The following is a 24,932-nucleotide window of genomic DNA, read 5'->3' on the forward strand; positions in this document are numbered from 1 at the left end:
GAGACTCATGCTGTTAACCACTGTGCCGAGAGGTATCCAAGGAAGAAGACCCGGCAGTAGTAAAGGTCATGGAACGCGTGTCCCGTGGCTCAGGTGTGAGCTGACCTTTTGAGACTGGACCTACCTGCTGTTACGTCTCCTGGGCCGGGTGTGTGAGAAAGAGAGAGGAGGCCGCACTGCGCAGTGTGTTTCTTGGAGGAGAGCAGCAGATGCGTTGCTAGAATAACCTCCTCTCCCATGCAGGCATGGAGAGGCATATTGAAGAAGACGAGGTCCGGTCGTCAGCAGACCTTCGGATTCGGAAATCCCAGGTGAGATTTTCCCTGGCCTAACAGCCATCTAGTCCAATCTTTTAATTTTTTTTTCTTAGTTGTGGAGTCTTTTTAATTAAAAAAAAATTTTTTTTAAATAAATTTATTTATTTTTGGCTGCATTGGGTCTTTGTTGCTGTGTGCGGGCTTTCTCTAGTTGTGGCGAGCGGGGGCTACTCTTCGTTGCGGTGCACGGGCTTCTCATCGCAGTGGCTTCTCTTGTTGTGGAGCACGGGCTCTAGGTGTGCAGGCTCCAGTAGTTGTGGCTCACGGGCTTAGTGGCTCCACGGCATGTGGGATCTTCCTGGACCAGGGCTTGAACCCATGTCCCCTGCATTGGTAGGCGGATTCTTAACCGCTGTGCCACCAGAGAAGTCCCTTTTTAAAATCTTTATTGAAGTATAGTTGATTTACAATACTGTGTTGGTTTTAGGTGTACAGCAAAGTGATTCGGTTTTGCATATATATATATATGCTTCTTTTTCAGATTCTTTTGCATTATAGGTTATTATAAGATATCGAACGTAGTTCCCTGTGTGATACAGTAAATCCTTGTTGTTTATCTATTTTATATATAGTAGTGTATATCTGTTAATCCCATATTCCTCATTTATTCTCCCCCCTTCCCCCTTTGGTAAGCATAAGTTTGTTTTCTACGTCTGTGAGTCATGTCTGTGCTTCTGTTTTGTAAATAAATTCATTTATATTATTTTTTAGGTTCCACATATAAGTGATACGTTTGTCTTTCTCTGTCTGACTTACTTCACTTAGTATGATAATCTCTAGGTCCATCCATGTTGCTGCAAATGGCATTATGTCATTCTTTTTTATGGCTGAGTAGTATTCCATTGTATATATGTACCACATCTTCTTTATCCATTCTTCTGTTGATGGACATTTAGGTTGCTTCCATGTCTTGGGCTATTGTAAATAGTGCTGCTATGAATGTTGGGGTGCATGTATCTTTTTGAATTAGAGTTTTTGTCTTTTTCAGATATATGCTGAGGAGTGGGATTGCTGGATCATATGGTAACCCTATTTTTAGTTTTTTAAGGAACCTTCGTACTATTCTCCATAGTGGCTGCACCAATTTACATTCCCACCAACAGTGTAGGAGGGTTCCCTTTTCTAGCTGTGGAGCCTTTAAAACAAAAAACAACCAACAACCACTGTTTGGAACTCAATTTGAGGAACTGATGGAGGGGAGCTGCTCAGGTTGAAGTGGGGGACAGGGCCGAGTCCAGCTGGTGGCCCCTCTCACACCATCCTCTAAGGAGGTGCCTGAGGCTCCCAGAGCACTGCTGAGGGTTTAGTGAGCCTCTTTGGTTTTCAGGTGAGGAAACTGAAGTCTTCTCTCTGAAGACTGTTGGTCATTAGTTGTCCAGTTTGGAGTCAGGGTGTTTGGTGGTCATCAAAGATATGATCCTTGTTGTTGAACTGGCACAGTGCTCAAGTAGCACAAGGAAACTATGACATAAGACCCACAGGAGAACGTGTATGAAGACCGGATCAAATGCACGTGCTCCCAGCATCAGACGATCTCGGGAAAATGTGGGGTGGCCAGAGGAGGCTGGGCCTTGGTGGGCAAGATGCCAACATGGACAGGCTCGGGGAGAGGTTCTCCTTCGAGGCATGGGGGCAGGAGTGGTGTGTGTGGGTGCCTGGGTGGGTTGGTAGCAGCGGGGGTGGGGGTGGGTGTGAGGGGCAGACGTGAAGAGAGCAGCCTGTCTAGAGTAAAACGTTTGTCATGGGATAGTGGACGCTGAGATTTTGGTAGAGAACATAGCACCGTATTCCAGAGGCCTTTGGCTGCAGTCCAGGGAGTTTGGAGCTGACTGAGTAGCCTGTATGCATTGACTTTGGGTTGCAGATAATATGGGAACCAGTTGAAAACTGGATCAGAGTGGGAAAGAGGCAAGAGGCAGGTGGGTCTCTAGTTGGGTTTTGCAATGATTTGGGTCTGAATTTGCCTGGTGGTAGTTGGTTTGAAAAAAGCATAGATATTGGTGATTTTGCAAAGGAAAAACCAGTAGGGCTTGATGCTGAGAGGTGAGTAAGGAAAAAAAATGATAAAGATTTGAGTTTAGGCACCAGGGCCATTGACTTGAAGGCACTGAGTTACAAGCAAGAAAAGTTGGGGAGGTCAGTTTGAGTAACAACCCAAGGATCTTTGGATGTAGGAGGAAGTCCGGCAGCTTTAGAAAACAGGGCCTCTGAGATTCACAGGGTATCTCCTTTGGCCTCACAATTACTATAGGAGTTCAGCAAGACAGGTTAATAGATACTGAAAACATGCTTTGGAAAGGTCAGCCGACTTTTCCAATGGTGTAAAGTTAGGAAACCAAAAAACTGAGTCTTGTACCTGGTCTTTGTTTTGTTCTGTTTTCATTTTTATACAATTTTGAAAGGTTACTTTCCATTTACAGTGCTGACCAAATGTTGGCTGTATTCCCCGTGTTGTACAGTACATCCCTGAGCCTGTCTTACACCCAGTAGTTTGCACCTTTCGCTCCCTCACCCCCTGGTTTGCCCTCCCCGCCCCACTGGGAACCACTAGCTCCTTCTCGTTATCTGTGAACCTGTTGCTTTTGTGTTATATTCACTAGTTTGCTGTATTTTTTAGATTCCACATATAAGTGATATCATACAGTATTTGTCTTTGTCTTATTTCACTTATGCCTTCCAAGTCCATCCATGTTGCTGCAAATGGCAAAATTTCATTCTTTTTTTTTTTTTATGTCTGAGTAGTATTCCATTGTAGATATCTATACCACATTTTCTTTATCCATTCATCTGTTGATGGACACTTAGGTTGCTTGGCAATTGTAAATAATGCTGCTGTGAACATTGGGGTGCATGTATCTTTGCAAATTAATGTTTTGGGTTTTTTTCATATACACCCAGGAGTGGAATTGTTGGGTCATATGGTAGTTCTGTTTTTAGGTTTTTGAGAAACCTCCATACTGTTTTCCAGTGACTGTACCCGTTTACATTCCCACCACGAGTTGTCCCTGGTCTTCTGGTTCCAGGACCAGTGCTGCTGGGGCTGGCTGCGTAGGGGCTGGGGTTCTATAAGAGTGTGGACCTTCCCCTCCCTCGCCTCCTGGGGGCTCACAGCATTTGACCTTGCTCCCACAGCACTCCGTCCTCTCCCGGAAGTTTGTGGAGGTGATGACCAAATACAACGAGGCCCAGGTGGACTTCCGTGAACGCAGCAAAGGGCGAATCCAGCGGCAGCTCGAGATCAGTGCGTGTCTGAAGTTTGGCCTGTGCCCCTTCACCCTTCCTGCCACGTGCTTGCCCGTTCGCAGTCGTGTCCTCCCCTCTCCCGGGGGAGAGGGAGCAGCAGCCCTGCTGGTGGCTTCTGCCTTCTCTTTTGTGCCCAAGCTGGGGACAGGCCTCACAGCACTGGCGCATCCTGGATGTTGCGTCTTAGGCTGAAAGATGGCTCGGAGTTACCAGGCCCGAGTCGTTTGACTGCCGTGGGAGCCAGCGTTTCTGCGTCCATGGAGGGAAGCACTTGCTGCACAGCTGCACTCCTTGGGGCTCATGACATCTTTTGCTGCCTGTTTGACAGCAGAGAATGGTGCTAGTTGCCATGAGGAATAAAGAAGTTACTACAGCCACGCCCTTTAGGAATCAGAAACCGGACTGCAGGGCCCCACGGGGCGGAAAGTGCTTTGAGCGCAGGAACTGAATGAACAAGGGCGCAGGCAGAACAAAGCACGCGTGTTCAGGAGGGAGAGGCCGTCCAGGGCCTGGGAACAGGGCGCATTTGGGTGGAGCAGGGTGAGGTTAAGGCGGATGGAGGGAGGGCTCACCCAGGAACTGGCCCCTTGTCCTGAGGACCTTGGACTCCATGGTGGAGTGAAGGGGGCCAGGAGACATTCTGAGCTGGAAAGGAATGTCATCAGACATGGGCTTCAGGAAGGTAACTGTTGATAATGTTGAGGACGGATTGGATTAGGGGAGAAATCCAGAGAAAGGAGAGTCAGAGGCTTGTAAGGCCATGGTCTTTAGAGTGAACTTACTGTATTCCCATTTTCAGGGAACTTTTTTTTTTTTTTTTTGCGGTACGCGGGCCTCTCACCGTAGTGGCCTCTCCTGTCGTGGAGCACAGGCTCCGGACGCGCAGGCTCAGCGGCCATGGCTCACGGGCCCAGCCGCTCCGCGGCATGTGGGATCTTCCCGGACCGGGGCACGAACCCGCGTCCCCTGCATCGGCAGGCGGACTCTCAACCACTGCGCCACCAGGGAAGCCCTTTCAGGGAACTTTTGAAATGGTGAGCGTTGATCTTATGTTTGATGCTCTCCTCCTTTTGTTGTAAAGCCGGCAGGAAGACAACAGATGGGGAGCTGGAGGAGATGCTGGAGAGTGGGAACCCTGCCATCTTCACCTCGGGGGTGAGCGATGGTGGGGGCGGGCTGGGCTGCGGAGGGCGGGGCGACGGGGCGGCGGGAGCCCCGCAGGGGTGTGGTGAGGCTGCGGCGGGCATGATGGCAGATGGTCGGTCTCTGTGCGGCCTGGCCTAGATCATCGACTCTCAGATTTCCAAGCAAGCCCTCAGTGAGATCGAGGGACGGCACAAGGACATCGTGAGGCTGGAGAGCAGCATCAAGGAGCTTCACGACATGTTCGTGGATATCGCCATGCTGGTGGAGAACCAGGTAACAATGGGTGCCGCGTGGGCAGGGAGGAGAGGAAGCCCGGGGCTTCCCGAGAAGGGCGAGACAGGACTCCTGGAAAGCCGGGTGGGGTGGGAGAATCATTGGGAAACTGCGTAGTAGATGTTGACATTTTGGGCAATCGCAGCCTCATCGTTCATGCCTGTTACTTCGGCCTGGAGGTCATTTCTAATTAATACGGGGTTTGATGTGCTCTGTCAAGTACCTGGTTCCCTCCAGCCTCAGGACCGTTGTCTTTTTTAAATTAGAGATATGGGCTCTTAATGGTGATGCCTTAAAACAATCTCCTGATAGGAACTGTTTCACTGGTGACACTGAAAACATGGGGCCTTTTCCCCAGTTTATGGTGAAAAGTTAGGTTTCACAGAGGTTTTTGTATTTTTCCATTTTTGTTTTATCTTCTGTATGTGTGTTTTTCCAAAAATGTTGACAGTTTTTGCTAAGGAACAGGAGCAGACAACAGAAGGATTGAAGGGACAGCGAAGTAGTATTTACAGAAAAACTGGGAACTCTCACAGTGCTTAGCTTGAGAGTCTGTTTTGTCCCGGGTAAGCTTGCTCAGGGGTGGATGGCTCTGTCCCCAGCATATGGTGTCAGTGTTACATAGTCACACGTCTCCCGGTTCTTACGATGCAGTTAAATTCGCCACTGTGTCATGGTTTGGTGCCACTATTACCATGAACTCCCAGTGGCTCTGCCACCTGGAGAGGATTGAAAACTGCTTCCTTTGTAGAAGGAAACCTAACTGAAGCCCGAGCACCACTCGGCTGGTTTTGACATCAGTTCCCTGCTCTGGGCTCGGGGGCCTTTCTTCCACCCCCTTGCGGCCTTTGAGACCATTTCTCCTGCCCCTCCATCCCTACCCTTCTGTTTTCTCCCCACACTGCCTTGCCGAGGAACTGGTTTGAGATTCAAGTGATGGTAAGTTCTGTTCTCTGTGTAGAGACTGCCATAACGCCATGGGTTGGGTTGAGGAAGGACTAGGTGGGTGAAGGGAATTCCCATCCTAAGATGCACAGAACTCAACTGGAGAGACCAAACTTCTGGTCAGGAAGTAATAGCCGGGCAAAGGTTGGGAATCTTATTAAGAGACTGCTGTCTCTTAACCAGATAACTCAGGTAAAACCGATGTCTGTCACTTACGGGACCTGGGAGTACCTTAGAGAAAGCAACTGTTCCCACCTCAGCTATTTATTGAGCCCCTGATGTGTGCTGGGCACTCTTCTATAGTAGTGAATGAACTCAGTTCAGGCCGAATGAACTTGGTTCAGGTCTGAATGACCAGGAAGAAGCCAGCATCCTGGCGATGCCCTAAGAACATGAGATAGATGTATTGGGCTGGCCAAAAAGTTGGTTTGGGTTTTTCCGTGAGATGTTATAGAAAAACCCAAACGAACTCTTTGGCCAACCCAATATCTTGGCTTCTCTCTTCACATACTTAAAAAAAAAAAAAAAAAGTGGCGGGATCCTTCAGAATATCCCAGGCATCTAGACAGTGTGCTCCAGGTGCCCAGTGCAGTGCTTGTCACAGAGAAGTAACTGAGTGAATGTTTCTGGAATGAGTGACAGCCACCAAGGCCTGGGGAACCATAGGTAATCACGGGGAAGTTGTACAAGTTTGCCCCACAGAAGGCTGCATGTTAAAGTTTCTAGATGCTCTCCTTGGTGCTGAAAAGAAAGAGAACCCCTTTCTCATGTGAGCTAGGACTGTCCTGGGGTGGCTTATCCTGGGTGTGACTAGCGTCTGTCCTTTGCAGGGTGAGATGTTAGATAACATAGAGTTGAATGTCATGCACACGGTGGACCACGTGGAGAAGGCTCGGGAGGAAACAAAAAGAGCCGTGAAGTACCAGGGTCAGGCCCGGAAGGTGAGCCTCTCCCGCTGCCTTCGGAGAAGAGAGTCCACCGTGCGCGCCGTCTCTCGCTCTTTCTCTCCTCCCTCTCCCCATCCCTCTTTCTGCTGGACCCACCTCTTGCGTCCGCGGAAAGGGAGCCATGATTGATCGTATTGAGAACAACATGGACCAGTCAGTGGGCTTCGTGGAGCGGGCCGTGGCAGATACCAAAAAGGCTGTCAAGTATCAGAGTGAAGCTCGGAGGGTGAGCCCTTAGTCCCAGCTGGACCGACCGGCTTCTCCTCCCTCTGGTCGCCCCCACCCGTGTCCTCGAGCCCGTGCCTTCCCTCTGTCTTGGCCTCATCCAAAAGCCTACCTCAGCTTCCCCTAGAGAATAGCTGCCCTTCCTTCCCAGGGGTGCCTCGCATGGATCTGGCTCACGTGCTCTCTACCCGAGAACCCCCATTTGCAGGCAGCTCGGCATCACCGCCCAGGTGTTCCTGCCAATGCCCTGGACAGAGCTCGGGATCCCTTCAGCCGTTACACTTGACTCGTGCTCCTCAGAAACCTCCCTTCATTGCCTTCCACGCTGGTAGCCCAAGCCCTGCCCCACTTGGTCTCCTTTTCTCTGTCATGAACCCAGTGGTGTGCTGATGGCTATGTGAGCATTATCTTGTATCTTGGGAGCACCTGTTATCTCTCCTTTATAGATGAAACAGTTGAGAATCAGAGGTTAAGTAATTGGCTTCAGGCCACCTAGGAAGCATAGGAACCAGGATTCAAATTCAGCTTTCAATCAAGCTCTTTCCATCCTGTCTCCACTGCCCGCCCCCCACCTCTAGTTCTGGTGCCCCTGTCACCTGAGGACTTCTAAGCTTCTCTGCCTAGTGACTGTGGTGGCTAGCTCTGGTGGTTTTTGCTTTGTAGCCTGCTCTTTTCTGTTTCTCTTGGGCTCTGATATTTTTGTTCTTCAAGTCTTTCGTTTTCTTCCAACTTTACCTATTGCTTGGGCGGGTATCTAGGGAGCTGGGAAGTTATTTTACATGATGAATCCAGGCTGGTTTGCAACAGGACCGTAACCATACTTTCTGATTCCCAGTCACTGTACTGGGTTTGACAGGTGGGAATGTACTTTGGGGGAGAGATGGACAGACGTTTGTAATTAGGACTATGTCAAAAATGTCTTTATACTCCTTCTTGAAAAGGGACAAATGAGTCACTTATATCTTGGCCTGTTGCTGCTTGGAGACCCCATTATGGTTCTCCTTATATCTGTGCACATATGAAGGCTGCCGTGTGAGCTGAGAGCTGATGGAAACTCCCTATTTCCATCTGCTGGCATTGCTAGTGCAGAAGTAATTTAAGAAACAAAATATCCTAATAGAGTGTCTTTATGTAGAGATGTTGGCTTTTTATTTCATTTATTTGGATTGATAAGATGCTTCCTACGTAGAGGCAGAGGGGTTGGGTTTTGGATGACTTACTATGGCTTTCTGGTTGTTTGTAATAATGACTTGTTTTTATTTCTCTTATCCCTCTCTCCAGAAATTGATAATTATCATTGTGGTAGTGGTTGTATTGCTGGGCATTTTAGCGTTGGTTATTGGACTTTCCGTTGGGCTGAAGTAAGGGCGGCCCGGGAGGCTGCTGCCCTGAAATGTAAGTAAATGGAAGGTACTCGGGGACTCTGGATTGGCTCCCTCTTGAGAAATGAGCCTGGGATTTTAAATTCTGCTTCTTCCCCCTGTGGTTGTCCTCGAACACACCGAGCGCTCTAAGACTTCAGTACCTGTGCGTTCTTTCATCTATGTAACTTGCTATTCTCGGGTCCTGGCTGCATGCAGGGGTTGGGTCTCCGTTCGTCCCTATTCTGTGGCTCTGTCCCCGCCCTTGTCCGCCCCTTATTTTCACTCCCTTCCCCAGCAAGCCTGCTCCTCCTCAGTTGGGTGCAGTCTATGTCTGCGATCTGGGGTTTGTCTTGTGAGTTATTATTGGCTTTCAGGTATCTTGGGCTTTGCCTTCCGTATCCTTTTCAGTGTAAATGAAGCTTTGAATCGGGATTTGGGTCTGCAGGGTTTTGTTTGTGGTTGACTGGTTGGCTCTCGAATGATAAGAGTAGCTACCATTTTTGAGGGCTGGGTTGTATCAGACAATGTACTAAACACCTTACACATGCATCACTGAGTCCTCACGTCACCCGCATGAGACAGGTGCTATTATCATCCCTATTTTACAGATGAAGATGCTCAGGCTTAGAGAAGTTAGGTAACAGGGGCATGTTTGAACACACAACTAATAGTGGACCTAGCTTCTCTTTGTAAAACAAGGTGGCCATTTATCATCATCTACAAAGTCTAGAGAACCTTAGAGGATAGCAACTTAAAAAAAATATTTATTTGGCTGTGTCAGGTCTTAGTTGTGGCATGTGGGGTCTTTGTTGTGGTACGTGGGAACTTCCGTTGTGGCGCGCGGGCTCTCTAGTTGTGCGCGGGCTCAGTAGTTGCGGCGCGTGGGCTCTAGAGTGTGTGGGCTTAGTTGCCCTGTGGCATGTGGGATCTTAGTTCCCTGACCAAGGATTGAACCCACGTCCCCTGCATTGGAAGGCGGATTTTTTTTTTTTTTTTTGCTGTACGTGGGCCTCTCACTGTCGTGGCCTCTGCCGTTGCGGAACACAGGCTCTGGATGCGCAGGTTCAGCAGCCATGGCTCACGGGCCCAGCTGCTCCGCGGCATGTGGGATCTTCCCGGACCGGGGCACGAATCCGTGTCCCCTGCATCGGCAGACGGACTCTCAACCACTGTGCCACCAGGGAAGCCCGGAAGGCAAGGATTCTTAACCACTGGATCACCAGCAAAGTCCCAATAGCAACTTTAAAATTCAGGATATTGATTTCTTTAAAATGTGGTAAAAAGAATAGAGCTGACCACTGAATCAGGTTTTCATGTGTACAGCAGTAGCATGACAAGAATCATCTAGTTATCGGCACTGTGAAGACTTCCGTGACCTCTTAAGTATTATTTTTCTGAATATGTTTATGCTCCCCAGTTGTGCTCTGGGATAACATCATCACCCCATGTTCATTGGGGAAGCTTTGTGAAGCTCAGTGAAACTAGGAACTTGTCCAAAGCCTACACAGCTTGCAAGGCAGAGCCTGAACTTTTCTGCATCTTTTTTCACTGTGCCTTTCTGCCTTCTAAGGTTAGTGGGGGATGGATGAAGGAGAAGGTGATTCTAGTGCCAGCAAGCTTCTGAAACTTGTATTCGAAAGGTGTTGATGGGAGCCCCACAGACAGAACAGGTGTTCTCCACCAGTGATGGTGCCTCTCTTCCCATAAGTCCTTCCACGGTGGCGCGACAGCCCCTGGGAAGGGCTGTAAAAGGCCCAGGGATTTTCCTATTTCTTTGCCTCTTGTAACAGGGCTTTTTGTTTCTTGAACGGGGGGGTATTTAATTCCAGGCCCTGTCGTGGGTTTGTGCTGAGTTTTCCATTGTTCTCTCTCTGCAGCTGTTTCTGATCTCTCCTCTCCACCTTCTAGGTGTGTGGCTTGTGGCCGAGTCTTACTGTTGTTCTCCACTGCCACCCTGGGCGCTGACCAGCTCCTCCTCCCCCTGCCTCTTGTAGAGCCCATTTCACCCCAGCCTGGTGTGGCCGCCCTTGTCTTCAGATGGGAACGGAGTGTGAATGGCCTTCCTGAGAGAGAGTGGGACCTGTTCCCTTGTTTTCTTGTAACCACCCTTGGACCTGACCCAGCAAACAATCTAGCCCAGAAGAAATCTAAACTACTGATGCAGCCCTGAGAACCTTCTCCTGCCCCACCAACTCTGAAGCACCTTCTGGACCGTAGGAACTGCCCCAGCTTCTCCTTCTCCCCTCTGATGTGTCAAATTATGCCCCGCACCTTGGAGAACCTACCTGAGACCTCCCCAAGGTGCTGTATTTTCTACCTCATGGAGTGTTCTTCTCCCCAAAATCGCAGTGTGTTTTTGGGGGGGCGGGGTGGGGATATCTTTAACAAAGCAAGGGGATTCTTCCAAGTTGGGCAACAGTAAGGCTTGGACCTGCGTCTTCTACCTGGCAGGATCCCAGTCCTCGTGGCTCGTCCTCCCTGTCCTGAAAGTAGGAGGGACTGGCAGAGGTCGTTCTGGTCTTGGAAGCTGACTTCTTGTTTGAAATTCAGCCTCAAATTAAGCTCTTAGTGTGTTCCGCTCCATGGCCAACTCGATCTCTGTCTATGTTCTACTCCCGCATGTTGACTCAAGGAGGCGCTGCCACGAGGCAGTCGTCTGCGGTTACCGTCTGTAGAGGCTGGGGTATATGGAGTAACTGTTTCCGTGTCTCAGTCTTGGGAACTGGCTGTTTACTGTTAGAATGATGCTTTGTGAAGCCATTGCCTTGAGGCCCAGAATAACCAGGCACTAAAATTAGGCCAGGGATGAGGTGCTTGAGTCTCAGGCTCTGGGAATGTTTCAGGCTGGGGCGAGTATGAGTATTCAGTCATTTCACGTGTTCCAAGTGTATTTTTATAATCGTGTGTGTGAGATGTATGTACATATATGTATGTGTCTCTCAGGAAGTAGGAAACTGGAAATGAGGTTATTATAACCTCAAAAAAATAACTTGAGCTAGGCTAAAAATTAGGTAAGAGACATTTGCTTACCTGCAAATGAATCACAGTAGAAATGTGATCTTCCCACATCATCGGGAAACCTGCTGTTTTCTGCACAAGCGCTCAGAGAATCACAGATGGTTGGGGCGAGGACTAACTTGATCCCCATTAGGTTTTTAGCAGACAGAAGGTGGGACGAGCTCGACACCTCTCCCCACTTGCTGCCTGGGCCAGGCTTGTCCTGAGAACGTCCCACAGCAATCTGGTACCGTTCATGTGACCTTTGGGACGTCCTGTCTCCAGGGCGGAGTCAGCTCGGGGAGGCTGGGGTCTACTCAGCAGCTGTTCCTGCTCCCAGATTAATGAGCTTCATAGATGCTTTGTCGCCCCCACTTGTCATGGAGCAAAGAAAAGCCGGGAAATGTTTAAGTGTAGTGACCGTGCTGAGCCAGTGTGAGCCCCTTAGATCCCCTGCTGGTCTCTGCCAGCCTCCCGGATTGCTATTTCACCTTTGACTTCAATGCCTTCTAGGACAGGGTGGGCACCCTAACCCAGGCATGGTCCATTGGCTTCCTCTGCAAAGGAATGATTACTCCTGATCATTGCCCAGCACTTGGACAGAGCCAAGGGGCCGCCCTCTTGCCTATGGCTGTGATGTCCAACAGGCCTGGCTCCGGCAACGAGGGCAGACAAGCTTCAATCACAGATAGATCTTTGCTCTCCTGGGATTGAGGCCTGGGCTTATAGTTCAGAACACAAATGAAGGGATTTTTGTTCTTTCTTTGTACTTTTTTTTAAATGTAAACTTGATTATTTTATTGCTAATTTAAAAATAAATGAATTTATTTGATTGTGAAACAGTTCTGGCTCGATGTCCCTGTAAAACACTTGGTGGCTGCCACCATGTGGTGACTTTTGTTTAGGTTTCGGAAAGGGGTTAACATTTTTTTTAACCATGTGCTACATCAGATGGATCAAAAGTTCTAATTTTTGAAAATGGTTTAACTCTCACAGAGTGCGGCGTAACTGTCTTTTGAGTCCTAGATTTCAAGGGAATCCCCACCCCCCCCCACCCCCCCCACCACCCCCGCCCTGCAAAAGACTTCAGCTGACTCACTGAGAGTATCTGGCTCTGGGGGGAAGTGGCGTAAATCTGATATGCTGGCAGCTGGAAGGCAGAACAACATACGAAACATCCTCTGAGCTTGCTGTTGATCTGATGTTTGCATCTCTCGCCGAGAAGTAACATTTCCCTTAGTACCCTGGGTTCTAGAAGCCAGATCCATCTCCCTTTACCTTCACATCTGCTTCCATGCCCAGACCCACCCTCGTCTCCCTTCCTCTGGAACCCTCTCTGCAGTGACACTGTTTCTCACGTGCTTTTCTTTTCTTGTCTGGATGAGCAGAAGAAGGTCATGATCATGATCTGCTGTGTCATCCTTGCGATCATCTTAGCTTCTACTATTGGGGGCATATTTGCCTGAAAAAAACACAAAACAGGTGAGCCATCTGTGGGGAGGGTCAGGCCTGTTTTCGCTCAAGACGCTTGTATCCTGAGGGCTTTGGTTGTCACCAGGTGCCTTAATCTGTGTGGGACTGGGGGCTGGAATGAAGGTTGGAGAAAACCAAGAAAAATGTGTGAAGAGGGAGTTGGTAGGGAATAGGTAGATGGGGAGACAGAAGGTGGCAGTCTGTCCCGTACGCAGGTCTGGTAGCAGAGTGTTTTGTTCAGAATGCTTTGCGTGAGGGTGTTGATTTCCTGTAGTGAAATCTGGGCATTGGCATGTGGGAACGGCAGAGGAGAAAGAATTCGTTATTGCATTAAAAGCACCCTGAACTCTTTGGAAGAGGGCCACACAGGGAGCCCAAAGTAAATATCAATAAAAATTTCCCCTTATGAGGTTAGGACAGGTTTTTGCAGCCTTGCGAGTAGTCCCTTACCCCTGTAGACAGGCTTGGTGATCCTAGCCCCACACGTTTTGCTGTATAATCTATGATTTTTTTCCCTCCGTTTTTGTTATCCCCTTCAGTCCTCACAGATGGATCCTCACCTGGCATTTTCAATTCTCCTTCCACCTCTGTGGTGCCATCCCTGCTCCGCCGCAGATTCCTCCAAAGCTCTTCTTTCCATTATGAAACCTCTTAGGACATAGGACCTCAACCACCTACCAGTTAGAAGTTACGCAAAAGGAGATTTACAAAAATATGGACTTGGGTGGCAGGCAGGGGTGAAGGAACAGGGAGTACAGCACTGTGTAGCAGGTTGGGAGGATGGTTAAAGGAGGAGACTGCAGGGTAGAGCAGAAAGCATAGCTACCTGTTTAGGAAATAAACTTGGAGCCAGAGCCCACGCTGACGTGATGGCTGAAGCACACCCGCTCATCAGGATCTGATTTTAACTGCCGGGAGCAGGACCAGGGCACTTGTTACTTCTGCTCTTCCAGTTCTAGGTCTCACCTTTGACCGACCCTCTGTCTCCTTCCTTCTTCAGGGTCCAACGTTCTCCGGGGTGATTGTCTAGCAATAGGCCCCAGGCACGTCTCCCTCGCTGCTGTGTCCCCAGTGCTTAGCACAATGCCTGCCGCTTATAGCTGCTCCAGAATCTGTTGACTTTATCTGAAATTAAGCTCTGATCTCTGCTATGGCCGAGTCCTTGGGCTTGCCTCTTAAACGCTTTAAGGCATCAGTGGGAAATGGTCTGTGTCATAGAAATGCCTGGGAATGGTCGATCCACCCACGCAGAAGCACAGCAGGCCCCACTTGCACAACATACCCTTTAAAGTCCTTTTTTTACGGGAGGTGGTGATAAGAGTTCTGTCAACGGCCTCTTACTTTGCAGAGACGGCTGGCCCCAGGATTGTGGTTCAGTAATTAAACGGGGACCCAAAAAGAAACACGTTATGCTGTGATTGAACACCCAACAGTCACAAATACCATGCTCTGTGAACCCTGACAAAGAAGAGGTGACAAAGTTAGGTCAGAAAAACGAGGCTGTCACTCACACCCCTTCTCACTGATTCACGTTGCCAGCTGAAACTGGCTTTGCTGGCCGGCAACTTGTGTACAAGAAACTGTTCCACAAGGTTCAGGTGTGTTCTAGTGTAATTTAGTGGTTAGTTATAGTACAAGAGTTTCACTAAAAATATGTTAGAAATCACGGTATACAATTCTCAAGGACCACACAACTGCTTAAATTTGTACTTTTGAAGGTAAATTATTTTCTTTGCCGGAGGTCTTACTTTTTAAGAAAGTGGGATTTAAAAAATGGACATTTTAGTCAGTGTGCTGTTTTCTGCCCACTTTCAAAGCAAATGGTTTAATATGTTTCCTATCAATCTGTATTTCCTTTCGTTTGAATACAGGATAGAAACCATTGCTGGCTAGCTCTGAAGAAATAGATGAATTTTGTTAAAGGCAAACGGGGAGCTGGAACCATGGGGTTTGAATCACCCAGGGCCCTTGTTCATTCAACAGTAAGATTTGAGTGCTGTGTGGCACCCTGCACTGTGCTAGGACCTGTAGGGACACAGATATAGAGGCAAATACCCCCCATCCCCAGAGGGTTTCAGGCCTAGGAAAGACCACACAATTCAGGTTTTGTTTCTATCAGTTCCTTTTGGTAAAAGGCAAGGGTGTGTCTGTTGCCGTATTGTCCAACATCCCCCCTTCTAAGATTGAGAGAAGATGGGTAGCTGGGCATAAATAAATACGTTGAATCAATTAACCCATGTACTGTTGTTTTCTTTGCTTTTCCAAAAACTTCTGTGACTAGTAAAATGTCATAGAAACTAGCTCCTTAAGTGTGTACATAAAAAAGGCAGTACAGACATTAAGTCTGACTTGAATCAGAGGTGGGAGATGCAAACGTTTGCTTCAGCCTTGAAGACATTTATCTTATAGCCGGGGAGAATCAGAGCTCCTAACAGTCAGTCAGGCCTGGTTCTTAATCACTTGAGGGAATTGGTGACCAGTGAGAAGTTATGTCATCGTGAGGTGATGCGCAAACTTTATTTAATATAAATATAATGCACTTAAAAAACCTGACAGGTGACGCACAGCTTTTCAGAAAGCATCTACTCATATGCTGCTCCGTGGTCATGACATCAGAGCTACCCAAAAACTTGAAGGACTGGCTGAGGGGAATAAACAGCCTGTGTCCGTTTCCTGCTTACAATCCTCACTACACACGCTCAGGCATGTAGAACTTGCCCCAGTATCGCCCCTTATGGGTCAGGTCGTAGGGGCTCAGCACTTTCCGTAACCCCAGCATGTTGGCGGTGACAATGCGCTCAAAGGTCCAGGGGTTTTGGTTGTTCCGTTCTCGTTCTTCTTGATCTTTCCACATCTTCTCTAGAGTCTCACGGCTCACGGCCTTCGCGGGGAAGGGCAACTTGTGGGCAACCTGGTTGAGGAAACCCCGTACCTCTTGGAATTCGCAACGCCCGCCCATCTCTACTATGAGGCGGCCAGCCTTCACAGGGGTCACGTAGTGGTCGATGGCGCCTTTGCCGCCCCCCATGCGCTGTCCCATACTCTTGCGGGTGATGGGCTTGGAAGGGGCTGGTACTCGCCATAAGGCGAACATGTTCTTGGCGTCCATAGAGCGGTTGATTGTCAGGCGCATCATTTCAAAATGCCCCCAATGGAGGTAACCGCCACCCAGTGCCTAAAAGGAAATGGAAGAATCAGAAACATGGGGATTTAGATAGCCTTCGTGGGATCTATTGTGTCTCTTCTTTTATGGTAACTGTGGCTTCAAATATAAGTTCTAGTAAGTACCATGGAGGAAAAGCCTAGGGTACACTAATAAACGGGAACAAGGGTGGACCCGCTTCAATGGATAGCCAGGGAAGACCTCTTGGAGGAGGTGACCTTTATAGCTGAGGCCAGAATGGAACGAACCAGCCAAGGGGAAACAGATGAGTGTTAGGAATGGCACATGCGAAGGCTCTGGCGCAGCAAGTGGCTTGGTGAGTCTGGGCAGAAGACAGTGTGGCCGGAGTAGAGAGAGGAATGGGGAACAGACTGCGTTCTGAGAGGCTGGCAGGGGCTGATCGTGCAGGCTGTGGGAATCGGACGTTAAAACGTCACTCTGGCTGCCTGATGGCAACTAAATCCTTGTCCATAGCCATTTGTGTGGGTACTGACGTCAAGTCTTCACGGAAGCTACTTGATGAGTAAGGAAACATCTGTCCCATGTACTAAAACATGGATAGTTTTATTTTGACCAGAGGCTTGAGAAAATCTCATGGTCTAACTATGGGGTAAATTAGGTACCCTCTTCCTTCTGCTTTTCCATTATTTTCACTCTACGTAAAACAAAAAACATTTATGACTTAATGCTTACTGGGTCCTGCTCATCAGTTTAAAGAGCAACTAGTGGCAGTTCTAGTAAAACCTGGGGAGGAAGAGACGAGAATGAACTCAAGGAGTCTATTTTAATCCCTGGCTTCCGTCCTATAGCCGCTTGACGCTGGACTCACCAAGATCGCAAAACTGCCTTCAGTGAACTCAGTGGCTTCAGTGGAAGGTCCCCTTATGTCACTCAGGTTTTTAGGCTCTCTTCTCACTTTTGGCACAAGTGGTACCCTTTCAACAAACCTAAGCTTGGGCTTTTCAGGAATGGAAACATCTAAAAGGAGCACAGACAACCAAGAGTAAGTCAAACCACACATCTCAAAGGATTCATTTTCTTCCTAGAAAGATTTATAACAATCAGGTCAGAGTCTTAAAGTTACCACTCAACAACAATTCCAAAAGTGTGTGAGGTTTATCTTGTGGATGCTTTTCACGGACACTGGAATCTTCTGATTACGACAGTGGCTGATGCAAATGTTTTTGAACCTTTTAAGAGAGCAGAGTTTTAACCTTCAAACCAAAATGCTTTTTTAAAATGCCTACTCTGTACCTAACACTGAAAAAGGGACTGTTAGAGAAGGTACAAAGATATGAGAGTGTCACAAAATAACACTAGGTAACATTTGTGTGTGTGTGTGTGTGTGTGTGAATGTTTACTAAGTGCTGGAATTGAGCTGAATGCTTTACATGCATTATCTCATTTAATCTTTAAAACAACTTGATAGCCTTGGTATCTTTTAGGGCTTCCTTTTTAATATCTTTAAACCTTTAAAAGTTTAACACACGTGTATCAAAGGGCCCCATAAAAAAATGTGAATTACCACAAAGTGAACACACAGACATACCCACATAACATCTACATCAAGAAACAGAACATTCGGCGGGTGGTATTTTTCATCCATTTTATAGAAGAGGAACTTCAGGCCTAGTGACATTTTATAATTTGGTTCGGGTCATCCAGTCAAAACAGAAAAGCTAGACACTATGTCACTTAAGAAAAAATACCACACTGCCTCTCTGAAAAGAGGCAGTGGAAAGGATACTATATTGTACATCAAAATACCTAAGTTCTCCTGCTCTGCCACATTCTGGTTGGGAAACTTACAACCTAGTACTCCTTTGGTCAGTGCTGTTTCCTTTATATATACAGGGGCTTTTCATGCTGAGGCCCGTACTACAATGTGGTTGCTGGGTGACGGGCCAGACATGCTACGTCTTTATCATGTCTGACGTTTTGACAATATGGAAAAAAAAAATTAACTTGTAAGTCATCTAAAGTATTTCTATAGTAAAACAAGCATGGCTCTGTGATGGAGTCCAATATAAAACAGGAGACTTTAAGGGCTACAGAAACTGCCCCCTGCCATTTCTATATGTAGCTACACAGAAACTTAGTAATGCTTTCTCTTGCCTCCACGGCCATATGTACTCCAGTGCATGTAGTAGTTTCACAATTATGTGTAGAAGATAAAGCCCTCAGAGGTCAAGGCCGCTTTCATTTTTTTTGAGATTTCCAATATATTAAAAAAAAAAAAAGGTAAGTTAGAGATACCAAATTGTGGCTTACCTTAATTGTTTATATTAACAAATTAATGCTTTTCACGTAATATTGTTACTGACTGCACATGTGTAACCTCATTTGGAGAAAACATCAGAAGTCTCAATTGAGGCCAGTCAGGTTTAGCTGAGTGGGCAGCTGTGGGCCACGCACCAGTGGTAGGCCATATGGGAGATATCCCATGACAGGTTGGCTCCCTAAAAGCAGGAGCCTTTTTGAGTCTCTTGTTCTTCGACTTCTCTCTAGCGTTTAGAACACTGCCTGGCATACAGTATGTCTTCAATACATAATTACTGAATGGGTGAATGGGGATAGGGGGCACAAGAACACGCCTGCTCTTTACCTATCCTCTGCTGGCTTCCATCACAGCAAAGGCTTACAAACAGGAAAACGGATAAGCTCTCACCTTCAAAAGTGGGCACCGGAAGCAGCGTCTTTAGGCCAGCGCTGGCGGGCGGCGCTGCCCAAGAATCTACAAAGACAGATCAAGTTAAACGACGAAGGCCAGGGCTTGGTACACTCTGGGCCAAATATGCTCCCGACAGAGGTGTCCCGTGGGTTTGGGACGTGGGTTCCACTAAAGGGGCTCACAGGCACTGCCCCCCGCCCCCAAAGGACAAGCCGGGGACTCTGGGCACCGATCCCCAGGTTACACGAACGCTGTTGACCCTTTTGCACGAATCTTACGGCGGGAGGGGCGGCAACAAAGGGCAGCCCCTTCCCCGTGCTTCCGCAACCGTGCGCAGAGTCTTGGGACTGTGCGAGACACCCGATGCGGGGGAGGGGTGTGGAGAGAGGCAAGGCCTGGAGGGATCAGGGGACTTCTGACCTAACAAAGGCGCCCGCAGGACGGGCGCGCGGGCGCGAGCCAGCAGCCGCCACATGGTCACGCGCGTGCGGTCGCGTCGGGCTCCCCCACGGCGACCGCAGCGAACACTTCGACGCGGGCACGGAACGCGGCACTCTCGAGACACGCCGGAACCGGCTCCGGCTCCCACCTGGTCGGGCCGGAAGTTGCGTTCGCGCCGGTCCCCCCTGCAGTGAGGGCGGGTGGAAGCGGAAGAAACTGGAGCCTCGGAACCTGGGTTCCGGCCTGGTGTGTGCGGGTCCCGCCCCGCGTTCTTTCTGGAGTCTCTCCGGAGATGAGGGCGGCGGGGCGGGGGCTTCTCTCCCCGAAGTACCATGCTGAGAAAGCCTGGGTTCATATGGCAAGTTGGTTCCTTACAATTCACTACGTTACGCCGCGTCTCTAGCCCCCTTCTCTCCCGCAAGACGTTAGAAAAAGGCGAAGGACCCATCACTGTCTTAACATTTACTGGGCTCTTGCACTGTGTCGGGCGGTGAGTACCTCATCCTTGCGTCTAGTCCTCCCAACGAATCCATGCGATAAGTAAGTCATTACCCCCACTTTGCAGATTCCAGCTCGAAGGTCAAAGGATTTAACTTTCCTAGGGTCACACAGCAGGAAAACAGTACAATCAGTATTTGAGCACAGTCGGTGTGACTCCACAGACCCCAGTGAACGGACAATATGAATCGCTATCAAGTTAAAATGAAAAAAGGTATAATTATTCTGGGAGAATGTTGGGCAAATCATTTTTATGGGCATGATGCTTTTTAATATTTAGAAAGAGAGAGTGTCTTTTTCCAAGCTTCTAGGATACCGACGGGATTACCAATTGAGGCTGATGTCTATTGTATTTAAATCATGCTAAATCTGTGCGTGGTCTTTCTCCAAGGATTAATATCGTAAATGGCAACAAATAAAACCTGTAATCTCGCAAAGCTACTGGAAGAACTCTCCCTGTCCACAGTTTTATGTACTTCTTGATTATTTGCACACTGAATCTGTATCAAAAGAGTTAGTGAATTTTATTACAGCCAATCATTTCTGTCCCAAGAGCGATTTTAAAAGGTTAAACTGCCCCCGCCCCCTCAGCCCGTGTCCGATTCTGGGCAGCTCTTCTGTGCTCCGCTCTCCCTTCCACCGAAAGTGGGAGATTCAAATGTACTCAGGTATTTAAAAATCTCAAGCTGAATATTGTATAAGATTGTTTGGATGGAGAATAAAGCTGCAGTACAATCACTCTTTGATTGGTCTCTAAGTCTTCTGGTGCCCTAAAATTTCTACCTCATTGCTTATTTTAAAAGAACTAAAAATTAACTCACAATTCTACATTTAAGGATTACCGTAATGTCTATTTTTCTTTGTAAGAGTTGTGTTAAGTACAATGGAGGATACAAATATGAAAAATCGGTGATCCTTTATGAACTTATATTTATGTAGGGATGATATGATGAGAATACAAATAGCTAACGTTGAGATATGAGAAGTTTAAATAAAGGGTTGTGAAAAATCGAAGGATGGACCTGAGGTCTTCCCTGATCACAGAAAATCGTTTTTCCCTTCGATTTTTCACAGCTCTTTGTTTACTCTTCTCTTCTGACAGTTCTATGGCTGTTATTTGTAGGAGACTGAGGTTCAGGGATTAAACGATTTGCTACACAGCTCGTATGATGCAAAGTAGGATTAAGAACATTGATGAACTTACTTTTATTGGAATGCATTTGCTAACATCTCCCAAAAGTTGGTCTTTGGACTTTCCTGAGGCCTCTGTTAAAAATGTAAATATCTCCGGGCTTCCCTGGTGGCGCGGTGGTTGAGAGTCTGCCTGCCGGTGCAGGGGACACGGGTTCGGGCCCTGGTCTGGGAGGATCCCGCATGCCGCGGAGCGACTGGGCCCGTGGGCCACAGTTACTGAGCCTGCGCGTCTGGAGCCTGTGCTCCGCAACGACAGAGGCCGCGATGGTGAGAGGCCCGCGCACCGCGATGAAGAGTGGCCCCCGCTTGCCACAACTGGAGAAAGCCCATGCACAGAAACGAAGACCCAACACAGCCATAAATAAATAAATAAATACATTTAAAAAAAAAAAAAAAAAATGTAAATATCTGGTCCCCACTTACTAAGAATCTCTAAAGGTGGGGTTCAGGAAGTCCTATTGTGAACTAGCCCCACGGGTGATTCTAATGCCCAGTCAAGTTTGGGAATCAGTGCTCTATGAGCACTTTGAAAATTTAAAAAGTAGAGTATAGGTACAAGGCATTGTTTCTGGACTATACAGGCCAGCACTCACTGGGATGTATATTTTTCCCACCTGTATAAAAATTATCTAACACCTCAGTTTTTAATCTTCTTATTTAAACATCCAGAGATAACAGAAACTTGTAGCCCAGTCCCAGGTCCGGTTGTTGACTTAAATGGCACACACACATACACATACATACCTTACTGCCATGAGAAAAATGAATGTGTCTACACATATTCCAGAGCTTTCCAGCTAAATTAGAGTCAGTCCCAACTTGGGGATTTAATAGAGTTTTACAGGAGAGCTATTTCCAGCATTTCTCAGGGAGTAAGTCAACAGGCACGAAGAATGGATCTAGTCCTAATTGTTTGGCCAAGAAGAGGGAACAATGCCAACTACTGTTCATGCTTTTGTCTTGGCGTTTACGGACTAGATCCATGGTATTCTATGCATTTTTTCACCATAATAAATGATTCCCTATTGTCAAGTTATTTACAAGTCTGTTATTATAGACCATGCTGTAATAAACATCCTTATACATACCATTTTGGTACTGTTTTGGTATTTCTTTTGAGCAAATTCCAAAGAAAAATCACTGGATCAAAGGGATGTTCATTTAAAATCATTTTACCTCATCAAATTGCGTGAAACTGGCCTTCACCAACAATGTATCAGCGTGACTGTTTATATACACCCTTTCTGAGGAAGGATGTGAAAGTTCTTTTAGAGCTTTGCCAATAGGAAAGGTGAAAAACCACATCCAGTGTTATGTTTATAACAGGGTTTTAAAGCAGAATTGCTTCTGACTTAGTTTTGCCTGAGGGCACAAGGTATGTGGTAATCCCTGTATTCCAAAGTGAGGAGCTGGGCCTCCTAGGCTGGACTTATAAAGGAGCTGGTTGGAAGTGGCTTTGCTCTTCTTAGCTACCCACTCTCCTTCAGCCTGTAGAAAGCACTGGAAAAATCAAGAAAGGAAGTGGAAACTGGCAATGACAATAAAGATTTCTTTGGACAGAGCTGACATACTGTGAGTTTCACTTCCCCTCTCCAATGGTTAGGGATGAGGTGATCCATCAAGCCTAGTGAGAGACACTTCAAGGTCACGCCGAGAGCTTGGTATGAGGCCTCTGCAGTTTGAAGGGGGTTGGTGTTGACACAGGCTTGGGAAAGTCTATGTTTGGAGGCTGATCAAAGCAGCCTGTGACATCAGAGTAGAGAGAAGTAGCCACATTACTATTGATGGCAGGTCAAAGGTGTGAATATACTGTGGACCAGATGCAGACCCCAGTGCAGTGTGTGGGTTTACGGTTTTCTTATATCCTGTCCAGCGGGACCCCATGGAGAGACAAGGAGAAAGAAGGTGGAAGAGGTGTAATGGTGGATGTCCAGGGCCTGTGAGAAGAATTCTATGCAAATAGCCAACCGTGTAGCAGAGATGAATTTGCCTGCATCAAGGGAACTGAGATGTCCTCAGCAGTTAGGGTTAGGGTGTGTGTGTGTGTGTGTGTGTCCTCTGAAGACTCCATAAAGCACCATAAGAGGAAGAGTATACTTTAAACTATACCCGGACCCGAGTCAGTACTGTTGGGTGCTGTAACAAAGTACCCCAGACTGGGTGGCTTAAACAATAGAATTTTATTGCCTCAGTTCTGGAGTCTTGAAGTGTGAAATCAAGGTGTCAGCAGGGTTGGTTTCTTCTGAGGGATGTGGGGAAGGATCTCTGCTTGGCTGGTAGATGACCGTCTTCTCCCTGTGTCTCTTCATATCATTTTCCCTCTATGTTTGTCTGTCATGTGTCCAAATTTCCCCTTTTTATGAGGACGCTAGTCTTATTGGATTAGGGCCCACCTTAATTATCTCACTGTAACTTGATTTCCTCAGTAAAAATCCTTTCTCCAAATAAGGCCACATTTTGAGGCGCTGGGGGTTAGGACTCCAACTTATGTTTTTTTCAGGGGAGAGGAGGATACAAGTCAACTCATAACAGGTGCCAAGATGGTAAGCCATCCCAAAGGGGTCAGAGGTGAGGGGTCAGGGGCATAAAAGATCTTAAGTGCTTGGTAAATGTGCAGAAGTGAGGAAATAGAGACCTCTTCCCTTGCCTCCATTTTTGTTTTCACCACTTTCTATCTGGAGTTGGGCTGAGCTGGGAGCAGGGAGCAGCTTTACCTCCAAATGCAATTCAGAGTTTTGATTTTTACACAGTTTGGGACATTTTAGTTACTGAAATCAATATGTTTTCTGTGGCTAGAAGTGACAACACAACTTTTTTTTTTTAATATCAGAGAGTAATGAGAAAATGCAAAAAAAAACCCAGCTTTACAGAGTTGGTTTGGATAAATAGTAGAAGGGTAAACTAAAGTTGATTTCTGATAGCCTTCTCTGAGTTCTACTTAGTGATCTAACTTACATCTGGTTATTCTTAGTTTGCTTTTTTGTTTTTATTTTTTATCTTTTTGGCCAAACAACATGTGGGATCTTAACTCCCAGACCAGGGATCGAACCCGCAGTCCCTGCATTGGAAGCACGGAGTCTTAACCACTGGACCACCAGGGAAGTTCCTTAGTTTGCAATAACTAACAGTAAAAATTTTAAAAAATAACTAGCAATGCTGAACTTTTTCTCATCTCTTTGGTTTCATATGTTTTTGTCTGTTTGTTTTACTGTATGTGTGATTTGCTTGCTTGGGTACTTTTCAATCATACTGTTCATTTTTTTTTCGATTCAGAACTGCTTGTTATGTATAAGTACATTAACTCCTCTTCAGTTGTATATGTTTTGATTTGTGTTTTCATTTTTCAGTATGTCCTTTAATTTTTTTTTTGAGGCATGACCATTATGTTTTTTTTTTTTTTTTTTTGGCCGTGCCGCGCAGCTTGCGGGATCTTAGTTCCCTGACCAGGGATTGAACTTGGGCCCTTGGCAGTGAAAGCGAGGAGTCTGACCACTGGACCGCCAGGGGATTCCCCATTATGTTTTTTTTAAGCAGTAAAATCTGACAGTAATTTTCTTAAGAGTTTTTGACTCTGATCATATGCTTATAAGGGCCAGAGGTAGGGATCTGACATAATTCTTTTCCAAGTTGAAAATCCTCATTTAATATGTGAGTTTATAATGTACTAAATTCCCACATAATTTTTTTGATTCCGTTTGACATTTTATTCCCTTCTCATGTTCTCTCTGTTCTGAAACCAGTGACACACTGTTTCAATCATTGTTACTTTATTACACATTTTTATATATGTCTTGTCAAGGTCTCCATTTTTGCACTTTACTTTGCAAAAAACATTTTGGCACGTTTTGCATGTGTGGTCTTCAAGATAAAATTTAGAACTTTTTGTTAAGTTCCATTTTCTCTCCCTTTCCATCTTTATTTCCTTGGCCAGAATTCTTGTTCTTCATATTTTTGAGTGTGTGTGTTCATTTCAATCTCAGAATCATTTGCACTTCTGAGCAAGACTCAAGGCTTTTGCTATTTCAAAGAACTACA

General features: G+C 46.9%; 2 protein-coding genes across 2 annotated transcripts; one reads left to right on the forward strand and one right to left on the reverse strand.

Moving 5' to 3' along the window:
- Nucleotides 1–245: 245 nt before the first annotated feature.
- STX3 (syntaxin 3) lies at nt 246–8,461 on the forward strand. The gene is made up of 6 exons (XM_065881363.1): nt 246–311; nt 3,450–3,558; nt 4,642–4,715; nt 4,845–4,979; nt 6,755–6,865; nt 8,378–8,461. The coding sequence occupies exons 1-6, from the start codon at nt 246–248 to the stop codon at nt 8,459–8,461; spliced, it is 579 nt and encodes a 192-aa protein (XP_065737435.1).
- Nucleotides 8,462–15,428: 6,967 nt separating this feature from the next.
- On the reverse strand, nt 15,429–19,337 carry MRPL16 (mitochondrial ribosomal protein L16). The gene is made up of 4 exons (XM_065882656.1): nt 19,185–19,337; nt 18,762–18,827; nt 16,923–17,071; nt 15,429–16,105 (listed from the first exon to the last, which is right to left on the reverse strand). Exons 1-4 carry the CDS (start codon nt 19,237–19,239, stop codon nt 15,620–15,622), a joined length of 756 nt encoding a protein of 251 aa, XP_065738728.1. The 5' UTR covers nt 19,240–19,337; the 3' UTR covers nt 15,429–15,619.
- Between the last annotated feature and the right edge of the window lie 5,595 nt (nt 19,338–24,932).

Source organism: Phocoena phocoena, chromosome 8, assembly GCF_963924675.1.
Source record: "Phocoena phocoena chromosome 8, mPhoPho1.1, whole genome shotgun sequence".
Taxonomy (NCBI): Eukaryota; Metazoa; Chordata; class Mammalia; order Artiodactyla; family Phocoenidae; genus Phocoena; species Phocoena phocoena.